General features: G+C 36.2%; 1 protein-coding gene and 1 pseudogene across 1 annotated transcript; both read left to right on the forward strand.

Annotated features, from left to right (window-relative positions):
• The first annotated feature begins 5,279 nt into the window (after nucleotides 1–5,279).
• LOC126692575 (receptor-like protein kinase FERONIA) lies at nucleotides 5,280–8,706 on the forward strand. Its single transcript, XM_050388225.1, has one exon. The coding sequence runs from the start codon at nucleotides 5,853–5,855 to the stop codon at nucleotides 8,421–8,423; it is 2,571 nt and encodes an 856-aa protein (XP_050244182.1). The 5' UTR covers nucleotides 5,280–5,852; the 3' UTR covers nucleotides 8,424–8,706.
• Nucleotides 8,707–14,361: 5,655 nt separating this feature from the next.
• On the forward strand, nucleotides 14,362–23,673 carry LOC126691097 (receptor-like protein kinase FERONIA; annotated as a pseudogene).

Consider the following 23,673-nt stretch of genomic DNA (forward strand, 5'->3'; position numbering starts at 1 on the left):
ATTTATTTATATAAAAAGTAAAAACTGTCTGCAACTTTCGGTTGAGGATGTTTATTGTTCACTATTGGATTAAGGTATAAGGTATAAGGTTTGTTGTAAGAAAGTAGTGTTCTAATTGTAGAGTTTAAGGGTATGTTTAGATACTGCTTATTGCTGAAAACTGAAAATATTGTATTAAGAAATGGTTAATTAATAAATGTTTTAAGGGTACCTATTAAATTAAAAATAATTTATCACAAAAAAGGAGGAAGCTGTTTGTATTAAGATCCTACTGGGTTAATAAATGGAGAATTAGCTAGATAATCATGATGTGATATGATACAAGGCTTGCCGACTTGAAATAAATCCTTACCTTGTGGTCCAGAAAGACTTAATACAAATGGACAAGGAGGGATGACTCTTGACTAGTCTAGTGTGAAAGCCATTATGAATGGGTTGAGAGTCCAGCCAACAACATGCTAGTTTGATTTCAACGTGGTGGAAAGACGCATGAGAGGCGTTTGGACTTTGGAAGGATTGGAAAATTTTGTTTTTTTTTTTTGTTTTTGTTTTATGGGAAGGACTGGACAATTATGACATCTAGGAAAGAAATGGGTGTTGAATTGTTCCCAACTAAGACTACAATGAATAAAAAAAATAATTTGTCCCACTCACATTTTTTTTTTTTTTTTTTACTTTATTCTCTACCAATATATTTTAGTATATTTTAAATTTAATTACTTTATATATATATTTATTTATTTATATAAAAAGTAAAAACTGTCTGCAACTTTCGGTTGAGGATGTTTATTGTTCACTATTGGATTAAGGTATAAGGTATAAGGTTTGTTGTAAGAAAGTAGTGTTCTAACTGTAGAGTTTAAGGGTATGTTTAGATACTGTTTATTGCTGAAAACTGAAAATATTGTAGCAAAATAATTTTTAAATATGTGAATAGTGCCTTGGAACCAAGTTTTAAAGAAAAATTTGCTGAAATCTGTACTTGCGAGTCCCATGAACAGTGCATGGGACCCACAGAAAAAACGCAAATACATTTTTTTTTCCCCATTTTCTTTACAATCCAAACCCAACCTTAGTTGTAGAGTTTTACACAAGTTTATTTGTATTTGATATTTTTTTTTTGGCGTGGTCGCTATCTACTCAACTATTTCGAGGTCATATCATTGGCTATCAGCCACTCTAAGTTGAAGGTGATATTATGCAGCCCAAGCCACATGCCATCTTAAACATCTAATAAGATTCCCAAATTATGTCACACCTGTCATACACGTGTATAAACCCACGAATATAATTCGATGAGTTGTAATGCATGGAAAGGCTAATATTTGCACTTTATTAATAAAACATTAAAAAAAAAAAATCAGGTAAATAAAGTGAACGTTCAAGTGCATCAGTAAATTGTATTTTCATCTTTACTTTTTTTTTTTTTGAATGAAACAAAAGATTTGCTTTTTATTTAGTGTGAGTTTGGATTCGGCTGAAAGCCACATTTTGCGTTTTAACTTCTTTTTTTTTTTTTTCCTGCAGGCGTTACTGCTTTAGGGGACAATAGCATTATTCATACACTGTTTAGCACTGTTCACAGATTAAAAAAATATTAAAAATAGGTCCCACGGTACTATTTACACATTTAAAAATAATTTTGCTACAGTATTTTCAGTTTTCAGTTTTCAGTTTTCAGTTTTCAGTTTCAGTAAAAATAAGTTGTATCCAAACATACCCTTAGTTAAAGCATACGAGGAAATTCATTTTTTATTTTTTATTATTATCAAAAGAAGGAAGCTGTTTGCATTAAGCTTCTAATTATTCAGAACGAAGAAGTTCCTATATAATGGGTAATAAATGGAGAACTTCCTAGATAATTACTATATCCAAGGCTTGCCGACTTTAAGAAATCATGTTAAGGGTATGTAAGATCTTATGACAAAAAAGGAAAAAAGAAAAAAGAAAAAAAAAAAAAAGGAGGTAGGCAAGACTTATAGACAGTTCCAAAATATTTATTAAAAACCAGGGTAAGGACTATAAGGAGGTATGACTCTAGTGTGAGAGACATTATCAATGGTCTGTTTTTGGGATGCATACAAAATAAGGCAATTTTGATTTCAGTGTCGGTGGGAAGACATGACAAGGTCGTTTTAAAATATTGGACTTTAAAAAAAAAATAAAAATAAAGGAAGGATTGGACAGACAATTATGTCATCTAAGAAAGAAAGGTATTCAATTGCTCACTATTGGGACTAAGACAAACAACCATTGTTTATCGACAAGAAAGAATTTTATTTTACACTTCACAAATTGAAAATATGATGGTTAGTTAGTTAATTTTTTTTTTAATTATCTATATTATTAATAACTGAATTCCTTGTTTGGGTTTCATTATTTTGCGTACTAAAATATACTCACACAAATTCTTAAAACTCTCAAGAATACTCCTATTTTTTAATTGAATAATTTTAAATTTAAAAACAAAAAATGGTTAAAAGAGTAATTTACTATTTTTAAAAGAGTCTCTAAGTTTTAGACTTTCGAACTTTTATCAAGATTCTAAAAATTAGGACACTATCTATATCTTACTTTTAAACATTATTTCACTAAATCCATTAAATTAAAAAAAAAGAGCCTTATTGCAGGCACAAAGAACGTGTGATAAGTCTAGTATTATATATGTATATATAGAAAAGTGTAACAAATTGTTATTGGTCGAACATTAAATAGAATACTGAAAGTAGAACATATGATTTTATTTAGACTATAATCATTATAATTTTCATGCATCCACAACTTCGGTAAAGGATGTTTAATTGTTTGGATTAAGGTATTAGGATTGTGTTGGAGGTAGAGTTCAAAAGTAGTTGCATAAAGAAGATTAAGGAGCTCAAGCATTCAAAGTATTTGTTTATTTGGAGCGGAAGAATTTAGATTTCAAACATGAACTTGATGATGAGTTTGTTTCAAGTAGAAGAGTTTGATGTAGGATAGAATATATCTACAATTTAATTTTTGTAATTAAATAATTACAAAAATTAAATTGTAGATTCTGTCCTATATCAGAGGTAGAGTTCTAACTATAGAGGTTTAGTTGTAAAGTAGTTGCATAAAGAGAATTAATATTTGTAGGGGCACGACTCTTAAACGGCCCAGCAACGACGTTGAGCTCGCGCGCGAAAGATCCCCCACAATAATATTTGTAGAGAGTGGGCTTGAAAGGCTAGCGTTGGGTCACGGGGCGTTAATACAGGCCGGACCTTAGATAAATCTAGACTAGAAAAGGCTTTAGTCCGGATATCCAAGCCCAATAACTTTATAAATTGAGGGATTGGACTCCTCGGATCATGTCCGAGGAGCACTAGTGTTTTTCTCCGGTTACCCGTCGATGGGTTTTCCATGGTGGAGCGCATATACTATCCGGGCATTCTCATTCCTGGAGTTTTTTCCAGGAAGTGAGATGGGGAGCCTCTTCCTAATTAGTTTACCTTTCCTTTTATACTAGCCTACGTTTGTTGTCCCTCGTCCACGTGTAGGGTCAGTTTTTCCAGGACTGATATTTGTTCCGTCAATCCCATCCCAGCATTGTTGGGCATGGTTAATAAAGTCTAAGAATCCGGTTCTGTTAGGTGCAATGTCATATCAATGAGGGGTATTAAGGACAATTTCCCCGAGATATTTTCTGATCTTTTAAGTTTGCTTGTATGCCACTTTCATCAATGAGATTTTGGGTCTGCCGAGGACTAAGCTGTCCTCGGCCGTATCTTCGGGCCCCTTTGGGCTTACTATTTTTGGGCTTGGGCCCTGACCTCCTTCAGTTTGGGGTCTGTGGACTCCCCATAAGCGAGCGGGCCGAACCCACAAACTATTGGGCCCCACAATATTAATTGAAAAGCTATAATTCTAGCGTTTGATGATGATGATGGATTACAAGGGCATTTGCCATTTTTTTTAAATAAAAAAAGGGCATGGATATTTCGTTAATTCGTTACTTTTTATAAATTCTATTAAAAGTTACACTAAAGAACTTTATCACTCGGCTTGTTTTGTTGTAAAAAAAATTTCAATGATTTAAGTGTTAGGTATGATATGTAAAATTTTTCCAACACAAACCACCAAAATTGGATTGTATTTTAATTACCAAAATTTTATAAGTCACACACTTTACAAATGATTTTATGGTCAATGAAAAATATTTTCAGGTTTAACCAAATTTTATAATGAAACAAACTAATGCTGAAAATATTTTGCATAAAACATTTTATAGTGAAACAAATTGAGCATTAATATTAAAGTTTGGAATTCCAATTAAAGTTGTTTAACTTTAGGAGAGTTTAAATGGTACGTACAAGACTTGACCTTTACTTATTTTGATAATTAATAGATATTGGATAAACACTAAAAAGAAAATTAGGATTGATTGAGGAATCCTTGACCTTTACAGATTACTTTGCATAAATAATTCTTATCTGATGATTTTATTCAAATAAACTACTGCTCCTTTTATACAAGATAAGCCCTGCATTTTAGGAACAAACAATCCTAATAAAACTCAAACACTAGCTCCACTAGCCGTTACCCACCAAACACTTGATAAACAAATTCCCTTATCCTACTAAAATGCAAATACAAATGCAATTAATCCTAATATTATGCAACAACTTATTCTGATCCTAAAATTAAGCATACATCCAAATATTCTGCAGCAAGCATAACGTTAAAATCTATAACAGAAACTCCACTTCTTTTGCACGTAACATTAAATTTTAGAATTCTAACAAAATTGCCAATTAATTATGTGACAAATTTTGTTCGAGACTTTTATATATGTACCCCAAGCTCTTTCTTTTCCTCACATTCCAACGCAATACCAGACGGGTTTGAGATCTCAAAATGATGAACGTGGTAGTGTGGTACTGTACGTGTTTGAAACTTTGCACACTTGCCATTTGCCAGGAGCTAGCAGTTGAAGATCGATCCAGTGAGGTTTGATCACAGAATAGAAACGAATTAAAAGGAAAACCAATTACGTGTTTTACAGATAATATCCACTTAGATCGAATAAGTGAATGGCCCACGAGTTGCGACTTGCTAGTCAGCTAGTGAAAGATGCATGTGAGAATTCGATCGGTGGAGCCCTTTCATGGCTTGCATGGTTTTTCCAGCTGGTTTATTTGACTTTAGTTCACGTGTTTGTCGTAATCTATGACTATAATCTATTTCAAGATGATAATTGCAGCCCAGGACATACGGCATCCGAAACATCTAAGAAATTAATCATCACTTTTAAGTGGTGTATATAAGAAAGCTAAGTCTTGGAGTACAGAAAAGCAAGCTCGGCTTTTATTACAGTTTCTAGGTTTTAAACAAGCAATTTTCACCATCCCTGAACTCCAAAGCTTAGAATCCCATTTCAACTCGGGGAGTCTCAGCTTCTGGTCCAGTAGTTTAACTTTCATTCTCCCAATCAGTCTTTTCTTTTCAGCTTAAATGCCTTGAAATCTGTTCAGTTCAATCTTAGTGCTTAAGTTCGTATTCTGTCTTCCTTTCTAGCTACTCCGGTAGCTCAGTAACTGGATCTGAAACTTTAGTAGGGGCTTTGGTGCAAAATCTTATTGTCTTATTTTTGGTCTTTGATTCTAGATTCTTCATCCAAAAGCCTAAGATTCCATGCTTATATATCTTTGTTCTAGTCTTCATTCAGGTGTTAAGAAGCTCAATTCTCTGTGTTAATCGTTGTAAAACCCCGAGCTTTGGAGCTCAAATTCTTTATTCATATGCTTTTTCTTGGCTCTATTGATTTGATTACTGATTCATGATCTTTCCAAATTAGGAGAAAACTGTAACCAAGTGGACCTTTTGAGTCGATGAGGAACACTCATAAATTTGGTCGTATGACAATACCTATGCCCATTATTCTTTACTTGGCCTTTACAATTCATGAAACTTTGGCCGACAATTATGTGCCAACCGAGAAAATCCTCCTAAATTGTGGGGGAGCTTCAAATGGCAGTGATACCGATGGTCGGAAGTGGACCACAGATATTGGGTCCAAGTATCTGTCAGCTAGTGGGAAATCCACCACATCTCAAGCTGCTACTCAAGAACCTTCGGTCCCTCAAGTCCCTTGCATGACTGCTCGGGTTTTTTACACAAATTTCACCTATAAAATTCCCGTTGTTCCTGGTCGAAAATTTGTCCGTCTTTACTTTTATCCCGTTTCCTATGCAGGCTTAAATGTATTCGATGGCATTTTCTCTGTCACAGTAGGGTCATATACTCTGCTTAACAATTTTAGTGCTACACAAACCGCTGAAGCACTGAATTTTGCATTTCTTGTTAAGGAGTATTCAATCAATGTTGATGGTCAGACATTGGATATAAGTTTCATTCCATCTGCCAAAGCTCCAAACACGTATGCATTTGTGAATGGGATAGAGATTGTGTCAATGCCTGATATTTATAGTTCTATTGATGGAACTCTAATGATTGTGGGTCAAAATTCTGCTTTCTACATTGGCAACAACACTGCACTTGAGAATGTTTATCGGTTGAATGTGGGTGGAAATCATATTCCGCCCTCCAATGATACAGGTCTTGATAGGTCTTGGAAGGATGACACGCCATACCTCTATGGGGCTGCCTACGGGGTTTCATATTATGCTGAAAACATGACAATCCAATATCCTACAAGCATGCCTACTTATGTTGCACCAGTTGATGTCTATGCCACTGCTAGATCGATGGGGCCGTATACTCTAATCAATCTCAATTACAATTTGACTTGGATTTTCTCAGTTGACTCCGGGTTCTCTTACCTAGTTAGGCTTCATTTCTGCGAGATTCAGACAAATATAACCAAGGTTAATCAAGTAGTGTTCGATATCTTCCTATATAATCAAACTGCTCAGAAAGGAGCGGATGTTATTGTATGGGCAAGTGACGAAGCAGGAGGGGCAAGTCAGCTACATGGGGTTCCAGTGTATAAGGATTATGTGGTTCTTATTCCAAATGGAAGCCCACAACAGGATTTGTGGCTTGCATTGCATCCAAACAATGACGAAAAACCAACCTTTGCTGATGTGATCCTGAATGGAGTAGAAATATTCAAAGTCAATGATTCCAATGGTAATCTCGCCGGGCTGAATCCTATTCCTGATGTAATTGGCCCAACTAGGGCTAGACCATCTTCTTGTGATGGTAAACTAAAGAATCAAAAAGCAATTATCATTGGCAGTGTTAGTGGTGGAATTGTCTTAGTCCTTGTTATTGGCTACTTTCTTATTGTTGCTTCTCGTCATCGGCATGGAAAAGATTTGAGTGCAAGGGTAGTTCCTTCTGGGTGGCACCCAGAACTTCGAGGAAACCTTTGTCGACACTTCTCTTTTGCTGAGATCAACGCTGCTACCAATAACTTCGACGAGGCTCTACTCCTGGGGTTTGGAGGTTTTGGTAAAGTTTACAAGGGAGAAATTGACAATGGAGCAACCAAAGTAGCAATCAAACGTGGAAACCTGCTCTCTGGGCAAGGAGTACATGAGTTTCAAACTGAGATTGAAATGCTTTCAAAACTTCGTCATCTCCACCTTGTTTCCTTGATTGGCTATTGTGAAGAAAACTGTGAAATGATTCTTGTTTATGACTACATGGCTCATGGTACATTGCGTGAACATCTATACAAGACCCAAAAACCTCCATTGTCTTGGAAGCGAAGGCTTGAGATATGTATTGGAGCTGCTCGTGGTTTACACTATCTCCACACTGGTGCCAAGCACACTATTATCCATCGAGATGTTAAGACAACAAACATTCTCTTGGATGAGAAGTGGGTTGCTAAGGTTTCTGATTTTGGGTTGTCAAAAATGTATCCTACTTTGGATAAGACACATGTCACCACAGTTGTTAAAGGTAGTTTTGGATATTTGGATCCGGAGTACTTTCTGATACAACAACTAACTGAAAAATCTGATGTTTACTCATTTGGGGTAGTTCTTTTTGAGATCTTGTGTGCTCGGCCAGTATTAGACACAACACTTCCAGATGAGCAAGTGAGTTTGGCAGAGTGGGTTGCACAATGCCATGAGAAAGGTATTCTAGATCAGATAATTGATCCTTATCTAAAGGGAAAGATTGCACTTGAAAGCTTTAAGCAGTTTACTAGGATTGCAATTAAGTGCATGGCTGATCAGGGCATTGACAGGCCATATATGGATGAAGTTTTGTGGAACCTTGAGTTTTCTTTGCAGCTACAAAGGAGTGCAGAGGAAAGCAACGAAGGTATTGGTGGAAACCACTTCGAGGAAGAGGCATTAGTACCCTGTAATTGGAAGAAAGATCTTGATACATCTCCAGGTTTTAATGGGGGTGGAGGTTTGTTATCTGAAGAAGACAGGTCCTTGAAGCTTAATGATGGCCGTCTTTGGACTGGGTTTTTTTAAGTGAGCAAGTTCAAAATTCTAGGAAAATCGTTGTTGTCGTTGCACTTTAGACCTATAGAAATAGAAAATGGCAATTAATCTCTCACATCCATTTTCATGTTTTAATGTGGACATTTTTTATCTATTTTTAAATAGTAGATTTTAGCGTTAATTGGAAATATTTGTGTAAAATAATGGATGTAAGCGTGTGTAAGAAAATAGCTACACAACATGATCCTGGGCTCACTTATGGATATTAGTGTAAAACAAGTTTCTTTGATGCTCCAGGCTTAGAGCATCTCCAGCGGCCTCTCTAAATTTTTGTCTAATTTTTACCTGTTTGGAGAATGAACAGTGACATTTAGCTTTTAACTACCCACTTTTTCAAATACACCTTCCAACAGATTCTCTATCTCATTTAAATATTATTTCATCATTTATTGTTTATTCTTTTTTTAATCATCATTTATTCTTTTTTTAACAACTATATTTTTCAATAAGAATTGCTATGTTCACAACATTTTACGCAATACTTTCACAACAAAATTTATGTGGAAAATTATTACTAGTTCTAATTTGAACCCACCACTGAAATTATTTTTTTACTCGCCAATATTAACTAATAAAAATCTGTTACCTAAAATTTATTGAGAAAATATTGTAAAAATATTGTGGTAGTATTTTTCAATTAGGATTTTTTATTTTTCCTTTTATCTCTTTTTTTTCCTCCACACGTTTCTTTTCTTTTCTTTTTTCCTCTTTTTTTCTCCTCCACACCTTTCCCTTATCTCTATTCTTCTCTAGCACTTTCTCTGGAGCACCTTTTTTTTTTTTTTTTTTTTTTTTTTTTTTTTTTTTTTTTTCTAGCAGCGGCTGGAGCACTTCGGCTGGAACACTAGGAGCACTTTTCTTTTTTTCTTTTTTTCTCTAGCAGCACTTCGGCTGGAGCTCTCTCTCACACATGAAGATCGTCCGATTGTCCTTCTCCCACCACCGCATATCCTCCTCCCCACCGAGGCTCAGATGGGTCAGCTTTGTTTTTTTTTTTTTTTGGGTTCTAATTTGATTAGTTTTAAAATTGTGATTTGAGTTTGTATTTTGATTGAGACTGAGTTTAGAGATGTTTGAGAGAAAAGATCAAGAATAGTTCTGTTGTTACCGTTGTGATTATTGAGTGAAAATTAAAAATTTTAATCGGTTGTGATTATTGAGATTGAATTAATTATTTTGCTCATGAATAGGTCTCTCTCTTTTCTTTTTCTTTTTTTTTGATTTCATTTGGTTTATGAGAAAAAGTGTTTTCATGTTTGGATTGTATTCTGCGTTTTGTAGCCGTTGAGATAAAGAAGAGAGAAAGAGAGTGAGGAAGAAAGAGAAAGGGAGGAAAGAGGAAAAAATATTTTTTTAATTCAACCGGTATTAGTTTAATGAGAAATAATCTTTGCAAAAACTACAACGATTGCTACAGTGCTCTCCAGGCCTGAGAGCTACTGTAGCAAATCTAAAAAAAAATATGGAGATGCCGAGGCTGTTGGACTTCATTTTGGGCGTGAATAGTGGCTTTTTTCTCCAAAATTTAGAGATGCCTAGTCCTGTTGGAGATGCTCTTATATTTTAATCTTTTATGAAGATGCTCTAGGAATTTGTGTTCGAAACTCTAGTTCATCCATTGATTTTTCACTTCATAAATAAATTGCCCGTGTCATTCATAGAACATCATAATTGGTTAATTTGATTAAGTTTATTTAATTCAGCTAAAATCAACCAACAGGGTCTATATCATTCTTTTAGCATTGATTAATAAGGCTAAGTGCCTAGCTCCAAATGATAATAACTCAACAATTAATTTGTTTTTTCTCTGTCAATGCAAGCCTGAGATGTTTCTATATACATGGCCTATATACACTTACGAAATTGAGTTTTTTTTTATTTATTTTTTTTATGAAAAAAATCAATTGAGTTTTTTTATTAAAAAAAAAAATCATAGCCAATTTCTATGTATTGTTTAGACAGTCATTGGAAGGGGGAACCTTTTGTGGTCCAAATCTTCTAGAAAAGTTTAAATTTTGATTTTTGTTGGAATGCATAGTTTAGACTAAATGTCTAATTTTGTTATTTTGTCACTCATAAGGGGTATTTGAAATTTTTATTAATGACTATTTAAGAGTAATAAAATAAATATTAGGGAATCGGAAACCTTTATAAGCAGAGAGTTTGAAATTCAACATAATATCCGAGTTGATCTCAACTATTGCCTGACCTTAAGCGTGATTGTCAATTGGTTTTCAGCTCACTCTGATGTTGGCAACCACTCCTAGAGTCAATGATCTTGTCATTGACAATTTTTGACGACATTTGTAGTCAATAAACCCAATAAAGTGCCCAACATTGGCGATCACATTTCTAATCCTCTCGATTGCTAGTAATCGTTGGACGTTAATCACACAACTCGAGGAAAGTGGTCACATACTCACACAACCTTGATGACCTAGACAATTACAAGAAGCTGGCCCTCAGAGAGAGAGAGAGAGAGAGAGAGAGAGAGAGAGAGAGAGAGAGAGAGAGAGAGAGAGACAGCTCCCCTTAAAGTGAGAAAGTGAAAATGAAAATTCTATGCTAGAAAATTGGAACTAGTTATCAAGGTGAAACACGAACTTTTTTCAATGACTACCATTTTTCTCTATTTGGTTATTGTCCAGAGTAATGAAAATGAATGATGGAGATTGACAGAGTCTTCAAATTGACTTTAATTTTGACAAAATTATAAATATGAGACCTAATCTAAAACATTATATATATAAATGCTTGATCTTTTTCTATGATTTTACCTTTTATATTTCAAATATCAATAGCATGAGATTGTTCATTGTTGTGTTGTTAGAGTTTCTTTAGAGAATTAAGTAATCATATCTTAATCATTGCAGAAATTAAAGGAGTCCAAATTCAATTGTCTTGTTAAAAATTATAATGTTTGACTAGTTTAGAAAATCACCTTATTTTCTATTTATTCCCATTCAAAAATTTTACATTGACGTAAGTTCAAATATATATATATATATATATATATATATATATATATTAGGGATGGCAATGGGGCGGGGCGGGGTTAGGGATGGCAATTTTTGCCCGATCCGAGGGTACCCGACCCGGTCTGATAAAGAATAGGGTCGGGTTTGAGTTTTAAAAAAAAAAAAACTCGAAGTGGGTCCGGGTTGGGTTCGGTTTTTGAGTAAAACCCAACCCGACCCGACCCACTTAGTTTAGCTAAAATTACCAAAAAACCTAACTATATATATATATATATATATTACCATATATCTAACCCTTAGTCTCACTCTTCTCTTACTCTACCCTCACTTAGCAGCCGCCCCTCTCTGCCTCTCACGCCTCAACCTTAGTTTCTAGTTTCCACTCTCACTCTCAATCTCAACTCAAGTGATCATTGATCAAGCCTTCCCTTAAGCGATCAAGCCCCACGCAAGCCCTCCCTCAAGCGACCAAGGAAATCCTCGCTGACAAGCCCAGCCACCGTGAACTACCCCTCACCAGTTACAGACTCACCACTAGATGGGTTGGGGTTTTTTTATTTTCGTGTTTTTGTGAGCAAAATTTGGGTTTGGGTTTTGTTTTTGTGAGCCAAATTTGTTGGTTTATTTTTTTATTTTTTATTTTTTGTATTTTGTTGGTGGGATTTTCATATTTACTAGTTTTATTTTTGGATTTGCAAAATGTCTGGGTTTGTTAGATCTTGGCATCCATTTGGATGCCAAGAAAATTGCTAGGAAAATGTTGTTCTGTGATGATTTGTGGTTTTGGGTTTTTACCGATTTCTTTGTTAGTGATTTTGGGTCGGGGCCCGCGGGCTCCTACGGGTCGGGTTTGGGTGCAACCAAAAAACCTGTTTATTAAACGGGTCAGGTTCAGGTATAGACCTGCAAGTCGGGTTCGGATATAAAGAAACCTGGCTCGAACCTGACCCATTGCCATTCCTAGGCGAGGCTGAAGGATGGGCTCTTCGCCCCTGCCCCACATGGATTTTTCTTGCCCCATCCTTGCCCTGCCCCGCATGATGGGGAAAATTTCTTGCCCCATTCTCGCCCCTTAATGCCCCGTGAAGCCCTGCCCCACCCCGTAAAACTTTATTTCTTATTAATTTTCCCTACAACTATTACCATTTTTTCACACTCCTTAGTAATGGGCAAACTATATTTCTCCAACAAAGATAATATAAAATAATGGGAAAGAAAAAAATTAAAACAAATCTCCTTGGCAACGTCGTTAAACAATTAAGCAACGTCGTTAAATAATTAAACTATATTTACCAACGTCGTTAAACAATTAAATTAGAAATCATAGCAACGACAGCACATACACAAATGGGTATTCATTGGCCTAAAAAACAGTAAAACAAATCTCCTTTATAACTTTCTTTTCCTCTTTGATAGGTCTAATATTTTTCAAAACATCCATTCAATAAGAGATAAGAATAAAGCTGCATTCAAGATGCGTCTCTTTTACCTAGTAAATGTTATAAATTACTAAGTAGTGTGCATTAGTTAATTCCTCCCATTTTGTGACTATTTCATAGAGAAAGGGACAAAGTTTCAAACCTATACCTCATAACAGACAAATGCCTACACACACACAATGACACAGAAAAATATTCGGTCTCAGACTCGTACCTCATTAAAAAAAAAAAAAAAATTATGTTCATGATGAAATCTAAGTTGAGAAAGACGTATGAATCATGAATGAAATCAGTAATTCAATACTATATAAATTTGTTTCTAATAAAGACAAAAGAAAACGTTAAAATTGGTACTTTATTTCCAAATTTGCTAGAAAGAAAAAAGAGGTAAAGAGCCACGTTAGGTAGAATAAAATAAGTTGATGATATTTTTGTTTAAATAGTAGGGTTTTAGGGTATGAAAAAATTGCAATTTAACCCTTATTAATGCGGGGCAGGGCGGGGTAGGTCTAAAAAGTGTAAACCCATCCCCGCTCCGCCCCGCCCCGTGGTGCGGGTCTAAAATCTCACCCCATCCCCGCCCACCACCTTTGCGGGGTGGGGAAAACCCACATGGGGCGAAGCGGGGAGGGGTGGGTCAAAGCAGGGTTAGGCAAAATTGCCATCCTTAATATATATAAATATATATATATATATATGTGTGTGTGTGTGTGTGTGTGTGTGTGTGTGTGTGTGTGTGTATAAATTAAAACAGAACACTTACTGTTACTACGCTCTTGTTGAGCCACATCAACAGCTACATCATCCACCCATTTTCAACATTTTCTCTCTTATTTTTAATTCTTTTTTTTTCTTATTAATTTCCAAACTTATTATTATATTTTCTCCAACTTTTCCCCTCTCTTTTACCTTCTCATCTTCTCACTACTATCTACCTTAATATCATTTTTCCACTATCCCTTTATCTTCTTTTATTTGTTGTTTTTTCTTATTTCCTCCTCTTACTATAAATTTACAATTTTCCTTTCCATTCTATTCATAGGTTTTTCACACACAAAAGGTTATTTCTCTCTCTTTCTCTTCCTCATTTTTTTTTTTCATTTTTGGTGGATTTTATTATATTTTTCTTGCATTTCTACTTTAGGTTGATGAATTTTTGTATTATTTGGAACTCTACTTTGGGTTGATGTGACTAAGTTTTGTATTTTTAAGTTGTTATATTTTTTATTCTCTTTGATTTCATAAATGTTATCTTATTGCATTATAAAGATAGAATATAAGAATATAATGTTGTTTTATTACTGTGGGCCAGAGAACTTATGACCCAGTCCACTTTCCACTAGGACCTAAAGCCCGTGCCGAGGAGAGTAGTTGTCGAGGACAAGTGGTGAAAGACCAAATAGCCTAGAGACGCGGCCGAGGATGACCCTGTCCTCGGCATCCCCAAACTTCAAAGGGAAGAGCGACATCTAGTCAAAGGCTGCCTCCAAGATGCCCCCAGAAGAAGAGGCGAGTAGAATGGGACCCACATGGGGGTATGGAGTGGGGGTGGTTCAAGGTAAATACGTCACCTCCGCATTGAACACGCCCACAAACGTCCTAGCCATATTAATGAGAAAAGACGCCTGAACAGTGTGGTTTCGGTTAGTGCAACTAACAAAAAGCAGGGGGAGGCGGCTGATGGGACAGATATTTGAATAGGTACCTGCCTGATAAACAGGTGGAGGGTTAGGATCAACCGAGAAGGGCTATATAATGTGAAGACTTATGCGCCAAAGAGAGGGGGGCTTCCAAACCATGGAGTACTAAAAAAGGGAGAATAAGAAGGACGTGAAGCTCCTTGGACGAGGTCTAAGGACCGGAGCCACTCATGAGGTACCGGAATAGATTATTATTAAATACGCTAGGTTCATCCTTGTGTAAATCGCTATGGAAACCCTGATTAACTACCGTCCGGTGACCAAGGCCCAGCCTTTCAAACCCACGCTCTACAAATTATATTGTTTGGACCCTTAACGTACGAACCCAACATCAGTTTGGGGTCATTACGAATTGAGTCCCTACAATTACATAACATGACTTGGATAATATGGTGTTTATTATTATATATATATTTTTTTATTTTACTTTTTTTCTTCTCATATTATTTTCTATAAATTTCTTATTATTCTCTCTCACATTCTCTCTTGAAAAAGTAGTTATTCGCTTTCTTTTGATTTTTTATTCTTTCTTGCAACTCTACTTTATATTGATGAATCATTGTGATTTTTAAAACTCTTTTTTGGGTTCCTACGTTTTGGTGTTGTATTTTTTAGTTCCCCATCACAAGTAGTCTCTCTCTCTACAATAAAATTTAGAGAATAAATTATACATATTCAATATAAGTTTGATATTTGCTTTGATTATCATGATAATCTCTTTTAAGGGAGTGAATAATTTGAATAATTTATTTAAATAAAAATTATTCATACATGATACATACATACATACATACAGGTGTATATATTTATTTATTTTGCTACATTAATGTGGCTCAAAAAAAGTGTAGCAACAAAAAATGCTATGGTTAATATTTTGGATATTACGAATTTGATATTTATATATATTTTTAATAAATTTGGATTTAGGTAGGTGCTTTCAACCCAAATATATCTTTTCTCATTATGCAAGTGCACAAAAATAGATTGAAGTGGACCAAAATCAACCAAAGTGATCTGAATTGGACCAAATGGACTGATGGACCAAACAAGTTTGGCCAAATAGGACCGAATGGACTGGATGAGAACGAATGGACCGAATAGGACCAAATCGGATCGAAAAGGACAAATTGGATGGAAGCAGACCGAATAGAACCAAGGTAGACTGAATAGGACCGAGGTGGACAGAATGGACCGAATAGAACCAAAGTGGACAAAATGGACCGAATAGGACCAAAATAGACCAAATAGGACTGAAGTGGATCAAAGTGGACAGAGTGGACTGAATAGGACCGAATAGAACCAAAGTAGATAGAATGGACTGAATAGGACCAGAACGGACAGAATGGACTGAATGTGGACTGAATGAAGACAATGTGGGCTGAATGGACCGAATTGGACAGAAGTGGACTGAATAAGACTGAATGGACCGAATCAGACCAAATATAACTTTAGTGGATAGAATGGACTAAATTGGACCGAATTGGACCAAAGATGACAAAATGGACTGAATAGAACCAATGTGGACCGAATAAGACTTTTGAATATTTATAATTTTTATTGCATTTTTAGGGCTCATATTTCTATTTTCTAATGTCTATTTTAGTATTTTCTTTGTATTTTTTAACTCAAAACAAAAGAGTTTAGCACAATTATAATGAAATTTCATACTTTTCAACCCAAAAATTAAGTAAAAAAAGGAGTTTTTGAGCTAAACTATATATAAAAGAAGCTACAAAAAGAATCAATTTAAGGCCCAATTAGTCAAAAATGGACTGAAGGAAGACCGAAATTGACTGAGTGGAGACAATTGGACCGAGTGGACCAAATTGGACTGAAGTAGACCTAATTGGATCGAATAAAAATTTGATTAATTTTTAGGGAGAACAAATTATCTTCAAAAAATTTTAGAGAAAAAATTATACATTATATTACAATACAAAACAACTATTTATTCTCACGCATCACATGGGTCTACGACTAATTTCTTCATTATGTTTAAGATGATAAATTAATGAGTTTGCATAATGAATGCCTTTAGATTATTCGTTAATGGATCATTTTAGAAAATTTTTGATACCACTTTTATGAAAATTTTTTAAAAATAATCTCTTTTTTCTTTTTCCATATAAAGTTTTTAAAAATATTTCATAAACTTATGTTAACTTTTCTCTAATTTAATTATAGTTACCCTGAAATGTCACTTATACTTTCATTGCATTTTGTGCAACTTTGTTCTTTTACTTTGGGTATTCAATATCTTAGCAAGTGACATGCACATTTGACACACGGTATATATAAATGTTATTGGCTTTTTTTTTTTCCCCTTTTCAAAAGGAGGAAGCTGATTGTATTAAGCTCGTAAATAAATGGAGAATTTCCTAGATATTAGTATCTTTATTATCCAAGGTTCACCGACTAGAAAAAAAGAATCATGCCTGTCAAGGATGAATTGATACAAAGGGTTAGGATTTTCATGATCTATTAGGTGTTACACAAAAAGGATGACAGTGCAACACCTAGTGATTGTAAATCTGGACTAAGAATCAATGCAATCCAGGTAGTATAAATACAACTGGAGTAAGTTTGAATTCAAAAGTGAAGAGGAGGGATGAGTCTAGTCAGAAAGACATTATGAATGGTGTGAGAGACTTGGGGTCCAACAACATGCTAGTGAATAGTGTACCTGGGAAAATTGTTGAATGTAACCAATCCGACTGGTCTGGTTTTGGAGTGCGTATAAAGTAAGGTGATTTTGATTTCCGTATGAGTGCAAAGACGGGAGAGGTGTTTATAGTGACATCCAGGAAAGGAAAGGAAAGGGTCTTCACTTCACTTTGATTACTATTAGGACTACGACCACTGTAATTGTCATGCTTCTGCAACTTCTGGGAAATAATGTTCACTATTAGAATTATTAACTAATTAAGACCAATACCATCAAATTTTCAGGGACAGCTACACGCCTACACTCACCTATGTAATGTGTTCATTCGGAAATCAGCTGAGACCCACTTAAGGTTCTAATAGAGATGACACAATTAAAGTAATTTAGGTCTGACACCAAATTTTTACAAATTCTTTTACTATTATTGATATGATCTTGTTGTGATTAGTGCATGATAAATGTGGCGACAATAATAATCTGTGAGTTTTGTTAAATGTTAACCCAATCACAATTGCCACATTAACAAGTTGTGTGAAAAAATTGGTGCATCTGTCTTTACTCAATTCAAATAGTCCATAGAATCATCTGAAATTAGCAAGAGAATCCCTGAGGGGTCAGTTGATTCTAACCAAAAATAATACAACCGATGGAAAAAATGTGACTGATTTTCCTTTTAACGCATTTCTGTAACATAATCACTTCCTCGTTGAATTTGTCGTCCACTGCCAGCTCCTAGCAATGGAAAGTAGGCAAGTTGCAAACACATTACCACATTTGGCATTAATCCAAATAAACAGTAAATGCAAGAATTAAGTTAGACTATAAAAGAGATAAGGTAGATTATAGAAAAGCAAGCTCTACTTTGTTTCAGCTTCTCGTTTTTGTAACTCAGATTTTGTAGTAATAGTTGTTCAACTCCGACCTTTGGAGCTCAACTTCTTTAATCATTTGCATTTTCTTGGCTCTGAGTGATTTGGTGAGTACTTCAAGATTTTTTCAAATCATTAAATATCCATTTTTTGGTTTATAAAACCTCAACCAATTGGTGAAAATTTTGAACTTTAAGTCACTGAGGAACACTTATAATCTTGGTTTTGTGTCTATACCTATACCCATTATTCTTTACTTGGCCTTTACATTTCATGCAAATCTGGCTGCCAATTATGTACCAATTGAGAAAATCCTCCTAAGTTGTGGGGGTCCTATAGGTACCGATACTTATGGTCGACAATGGACCACTGATATTGGGTCTAGGTATCTATCAGCAAATGGGAAATCCATCACATCCTAAGCTGCTATTCAGGACCCTTCAGTCTCATACATGAATGCTCGAGTTTTTCCTCGAATTTCACATATAGTATTCCGGTTGTTGCTGGTCATAAATTTATCTGTCTTTACTTTTATGCAGCTTCCTACGTGGGCTTAAATGCATCTGATGGTGTTTTCTCCGCAAGGATGCACGGACGCGGCTCCCAGGCCGGCGCACCCGCGTCCGACGCGGCGGGACGCGGTGACGCGGGAGGGACGCCGCAGACCGCGCGTCCGTCCCGCGTCGCGCCACGTGGCGGATCCGACTCGGGCCGACGCGGGAAAAATCGGCGCCGACGCGGCCGAAATCGGGCCGTATCGGTCCGTATCGGCCGTATCGGCCATATCGGCCGGCGACCGATACGGCCGAAACAGGCCGGAATCGGCCGAAACATGCCGGAATCGGCCGAAACAGGCCGAAATCGGCCGTGAAAATCGCCGGAGAGGCCGAAATTCTGGCCTCAGATGCGTTTCTTGCCTTATTCTTTCTTTGTTTTGTGAATCAAGTATATTAATGTGTTTTTTAAGAATATTTTAATAGTAAAAATATATAGAAAATATAAATAAAAATATTTTTAATAATTTTTTAATCGCCGAGTCCCGCCGCACCCGCACCCTACTTTTTCAAAAATTGCCGAGTCCCGCACCCGCACCCGCACCCGCACCCGAGTCCCGAAACGCACCCGTGCTTCATAGTTTCTCCGTCACGACTGGGCCTTATACTCTCCTTAACAACTTCAATGCTGCACAAACTTTGGAAGCATTGAATTTTGCATTTCTTGTGAAGGAGTATTCAATCGATGATGAGGGTGCAACTTGTAGATATAAGTTTCGTCCCATCCGCCAAAGCTCCGAGGGTGTATGCATTTGTGAAAGGCATTGAGATTGTGTCAATGCCTGATATTTATAGTTCAACAGATGGAACTCTAATGATTGTGGGCCAGAATGCTCCTTTCTACATTGATAACTCCATTGCACTTGAGAATGTTTATCAATTGTGTTAGGACATATGTGAATCATGTTAGGAACATATGTCAATTTAGAATTGACTAATCCTTTGACAAAACGCACTTTACTTGTATTTGGGTAGATCTAGGATGTGTTTAATACTTCAAGAAACATGTTGTTTAAGTGAAGAAGGGCTATTCATTAAAGCTGGACAGATTCTCGACAGCTTGCGACAAATAGTATCTATCTAGATTTAATGAGTCTTGACAGCTGCTTGACAGCTGTATCTATCAAAAATTACAAAAATAAGTTTTTCAGATATGATTTTCGGCCCATGCTTATGTATTTGTGTAGGGTTTCTTTTTATACAACCTTAGACATATATAAGGCTTATTTTAAAAGCCGTCACACAAGAGAATACAAGGAGAACACATGCAAAAAGTGACCAAGTGCCTTATTCTCTCTGAAAGAAACTACTGCGTCTTTGCGCCTTAGGATTTTGTAACCAAGTGCTTCTTAATCTTCATTGTTGATAAAGTGAAGAATTTTGCAGCTAACAATCCTCTTTAAGTTGGTGTGTTAGTCATGTACTGGGAGCTGTGCATCTCTGGTTAGTCACGTACTGAGATTCGTGCAAAAGGGTGGCGTTCATATATTGAAGAGTTCAGAGGTTTTGAAGCGGTAAAAGGTTTTTGCTGTAAGTTCATCTACGGGAATTGTAGAGTCTAGGGACAAATGTTTTATACTAGATTTTGAAACTTCTCTTTATTATAGTGGATTGCTTTTCGGGAAGGTTTCACCCCAGGTTTTTTTTTTTTTGTGAAACTAGTTTGTTTCATTGGTTTTCCGGGGTCATCATATCTTGTCTTATTTAATTTTCCGCTATGCATAATATTGACATGATATTGATGTTTGTTTGTTTTAATAAGGTTTATTCACAATAAATCTAATTAACAATTTGAGTTTAAAACTTGTTAATTCTATCAATTGGGGTCTAAATTTCCAAATAGGTTGAACATTGGTGGAAATGATATTTCACCCTCCCATGATACGGGTCTTTATAGGTCTTGGGTTGATGACTTGCCATACCTCTATGGGGCTTCCTTTGGGGTTGCATATTTTGCTGATAACATTACAATCCAGTATCCTATGGGCATACCTACTTTTGTTGCCCCAGTTGATGTCTACGGCGCTGTTAGATCAATGGGGCCGAATACTCAAATCAATCTCAATTATAATTTGACTTGAATTTTCTCAGTTGATTCCAGATTCTCTTACCTTGTTAGGCTTCATTTCTGTGAAATTCAAGGAAATATAACCAAGATTACTCAAAGTGTGTTTGATATCTTCCTTTATAATCAAATTGCTCAGCAAGGGGCAAATGTTATTACCTGGGCAGGTGAGCAAGATGGGATTGCGGTGTATAAGGAGTACGTGGTTCTTGTTTCAAATGGAAGCCCACAGTAGAATATGTGGCTTGTGCTGCATCCTGTCCCATCTAGTAAGCCTGATTATTACGATGTGACCTTGAGTGAGGTAGAGATATTCAAAGTTAATAGTTCAAATGGTAATCTTGCTGGGCCAAATCCTATTCCTGCTCCTAAACAAGATGTGATTGACCTAACAAGGGCTAGAGCATCATTTGATGGTGGTAAAACAAAGAATCAAAAAGCAATTATCATTGGATGTGTTGGTGGTGGAATTGTCTTAGCACTTGTTCTGGGTTTCTTTCTTATTACTGCTTCCCGTCGCCAGCATGGAAAAGATTTGAGTGCAAGGGTAGTTCCTTCTTGGTGGCACAAAGAACATCAAGAGGATTTACCAAGAACCATTGTCGCCACTTCTCATTTACTAAGATCAGCACTGCTACTAAGAACTTCGATGAGGCTCAACTCCTTGGGGTTGGAGGTTTTGGTAAAGTTTACAAGGGAGAAATTGACAATGGAGCAACCAAAGTAGCAATCGAACGTGGAAACCCACTCTTTGGGCAAGGAGTTCATGAGTTTTAAATTGAGATTGAAATGCTTTCAAAACTTCGTCGTCTCCACCTTGTTCATTGATTGGCTATTGTGAAGAAAAATGTGAAATAATTCTTGTTTATGACTACATGGCTCATGGAATGTTGCGTGAGCATCTATGCAAGACCCAAAAACCGCCATTGCCCGGTAGCGAAGGTTTGAGATATGCATTGGAGCTAGTCGCGGTTTACACTATCTCCACACTGGTACCAAGCACACTATTATCCACCGAGATGTTAAGACAACTAACATTCTCTTGGATGAGAAGGGGTTGCCAAGGTTTTTGATTTTGGCTTGTCAAAAATGTATCCTACTTTGGACAAGAGTCATAAGACACATGTAACCAAAGTTGTTAAAGTTAGTTTTGGATATTTGGATCCAGAGTACTTCCTGTTATAACAACTAACTAAAAAAATCTGATGTTTACTCATTTGGGGTTGTTCTTTTTGAGATCTTGTGTGCTTGGCCAGTAATGGACACAACACTTCTAGACAAGCGAGTTTGGCAAAGTGGGCTGCACAGTGCCATGAGAAAGGTATTCTAGATCAGATAATTGATCCTTATCTAAGGATCCGGATTCTCTCTATTTCAAAGTGAAATGGAGAGTGCCCAGTTAAGGGACATGATGCATCTAAAATAAATCAAGGGCGTAAAAACTGCCACGTCAATTAAAATTTAACACACTTAACTCTACAAGCTCAACTGTGGTTAAACAAAAGGGTTAACTCAGCAGACCCATCTTATCTCAATCTCTCTTCTCCATCGCCGAATGTATCAAAATCACCAATGCTGTGCTTTGCTCTCTGAATCTCTCTTCTCCATTGTCGTATTGTATTTCTTTCTTAATTGAGGTTCCAAAAAGATATGGCTGATCTTGCTTTAGGGGGTGTTGTGGGGGCAGCTTTTGGAGAGGGATTTGCCATTTTGCACGATACAGTTAAGCATGTGGTAGGCCAAATCATCATGTTCAAATCCGAATCCACGCTAGATGGTGTGGCACCAATGGTCCGAGAAATAAAAGAATTAAGCCAAACATCCAAAACTTCTTTAAAATGTCCAATTTGGTTCTTTAAACATTAACGGTGTGTAAGGCCATTTGTGCATTCTATCCTAGTGCAAAGCTACCTGGGATTTCTAAAGGAAGAGACAACAAGCAACTTGGGATTTCTAAAGGAAGACTACAATGACAACAAGCAAGTGGGACATTAACACCACACAATTTCTTGTTTCATCAACACCACACCAAAGATTTTCTTAGACTTTTTCTTAAAATAAAATTATTATTAATTTTGTGTTTGGTAGTCAAGAAAATCCAAAGAAAAAGTCGCATGGATCTTCCCCATTCTGCGTTTGGCAGCCAAGAAAATCAAAAGAACAACCCATAAATCTTCTTCATTCCTAAATCTAATAAGTAGCCAAAATATCAAAAGGACAACCCATATAATCTCATTTGCTCTTTAGACTCCTTTACTTAGTGTTTGGTTGCCAAGAAAACCAAAAGGAATTTCTTCATCTCTTTCACAACGAAACCCATTAAATTTTCTGACCCACCGGCCACCACCAAAGGATTTCCATCAGCGAAATACAGACATGGGAGAAAGAAGAGGGTAAGATTTGGTTTGGCAAAGGAAAATAAGATGGGTTTGCTATATTCTACGTGGGTGATTTTGATACATTCAACGATGGAGAAGAGAGATTGAGATAAGATGGGTTTACTGAGTTAACCCTTTTGTTTAACCACACCACAGTTGAACTTGTAGAGTTAAGTGTTTTAAATTTTAACTGACGTGGCAGTTTTTACACCCTTGATTTATTTTAGATGCATCCTATCCCTTAACTGGACACTCTCCATTTCACTTTGAAATGGAGAGGATCCGGATCCCTTATCTAAAGGGGAAGATTGCACCCGAATGCTTGTGTGGCTAATCAACGCATTGACAGGCCATTTATGGATGATGTGTTGTGGAACCTTGAGTTTTCTTTACAGCTACAGGGGAATATAGAGGAGAGTGATGAAGGTATTGGTGAAATGCACATCACAAAGGAACCATTTGTACCTTATAAGTCAAAGCCAAATCCCCATGCATCCCTAGCATTTGATGGTCATGGAGGTCCATTTTCTCATGAAGTCACATGTCAACAGCCTAATAGTGGCCCTCTTTAG

The sequence above is a fragment of the Quercus robur genome, chromosome 7, assembly GCF_932294415.1.
Source record: "Quercus robur chromosome 7, dhQueRobu3.1, whole genome shotgun sequence".
In the NCBI taxonomy this organism is placed as follows: Eukaryota; Viridiplantae; Streptophyta; class Magnoliopsida; order Fagales; family Fagaceae; genus Quercus; species Quercus robur.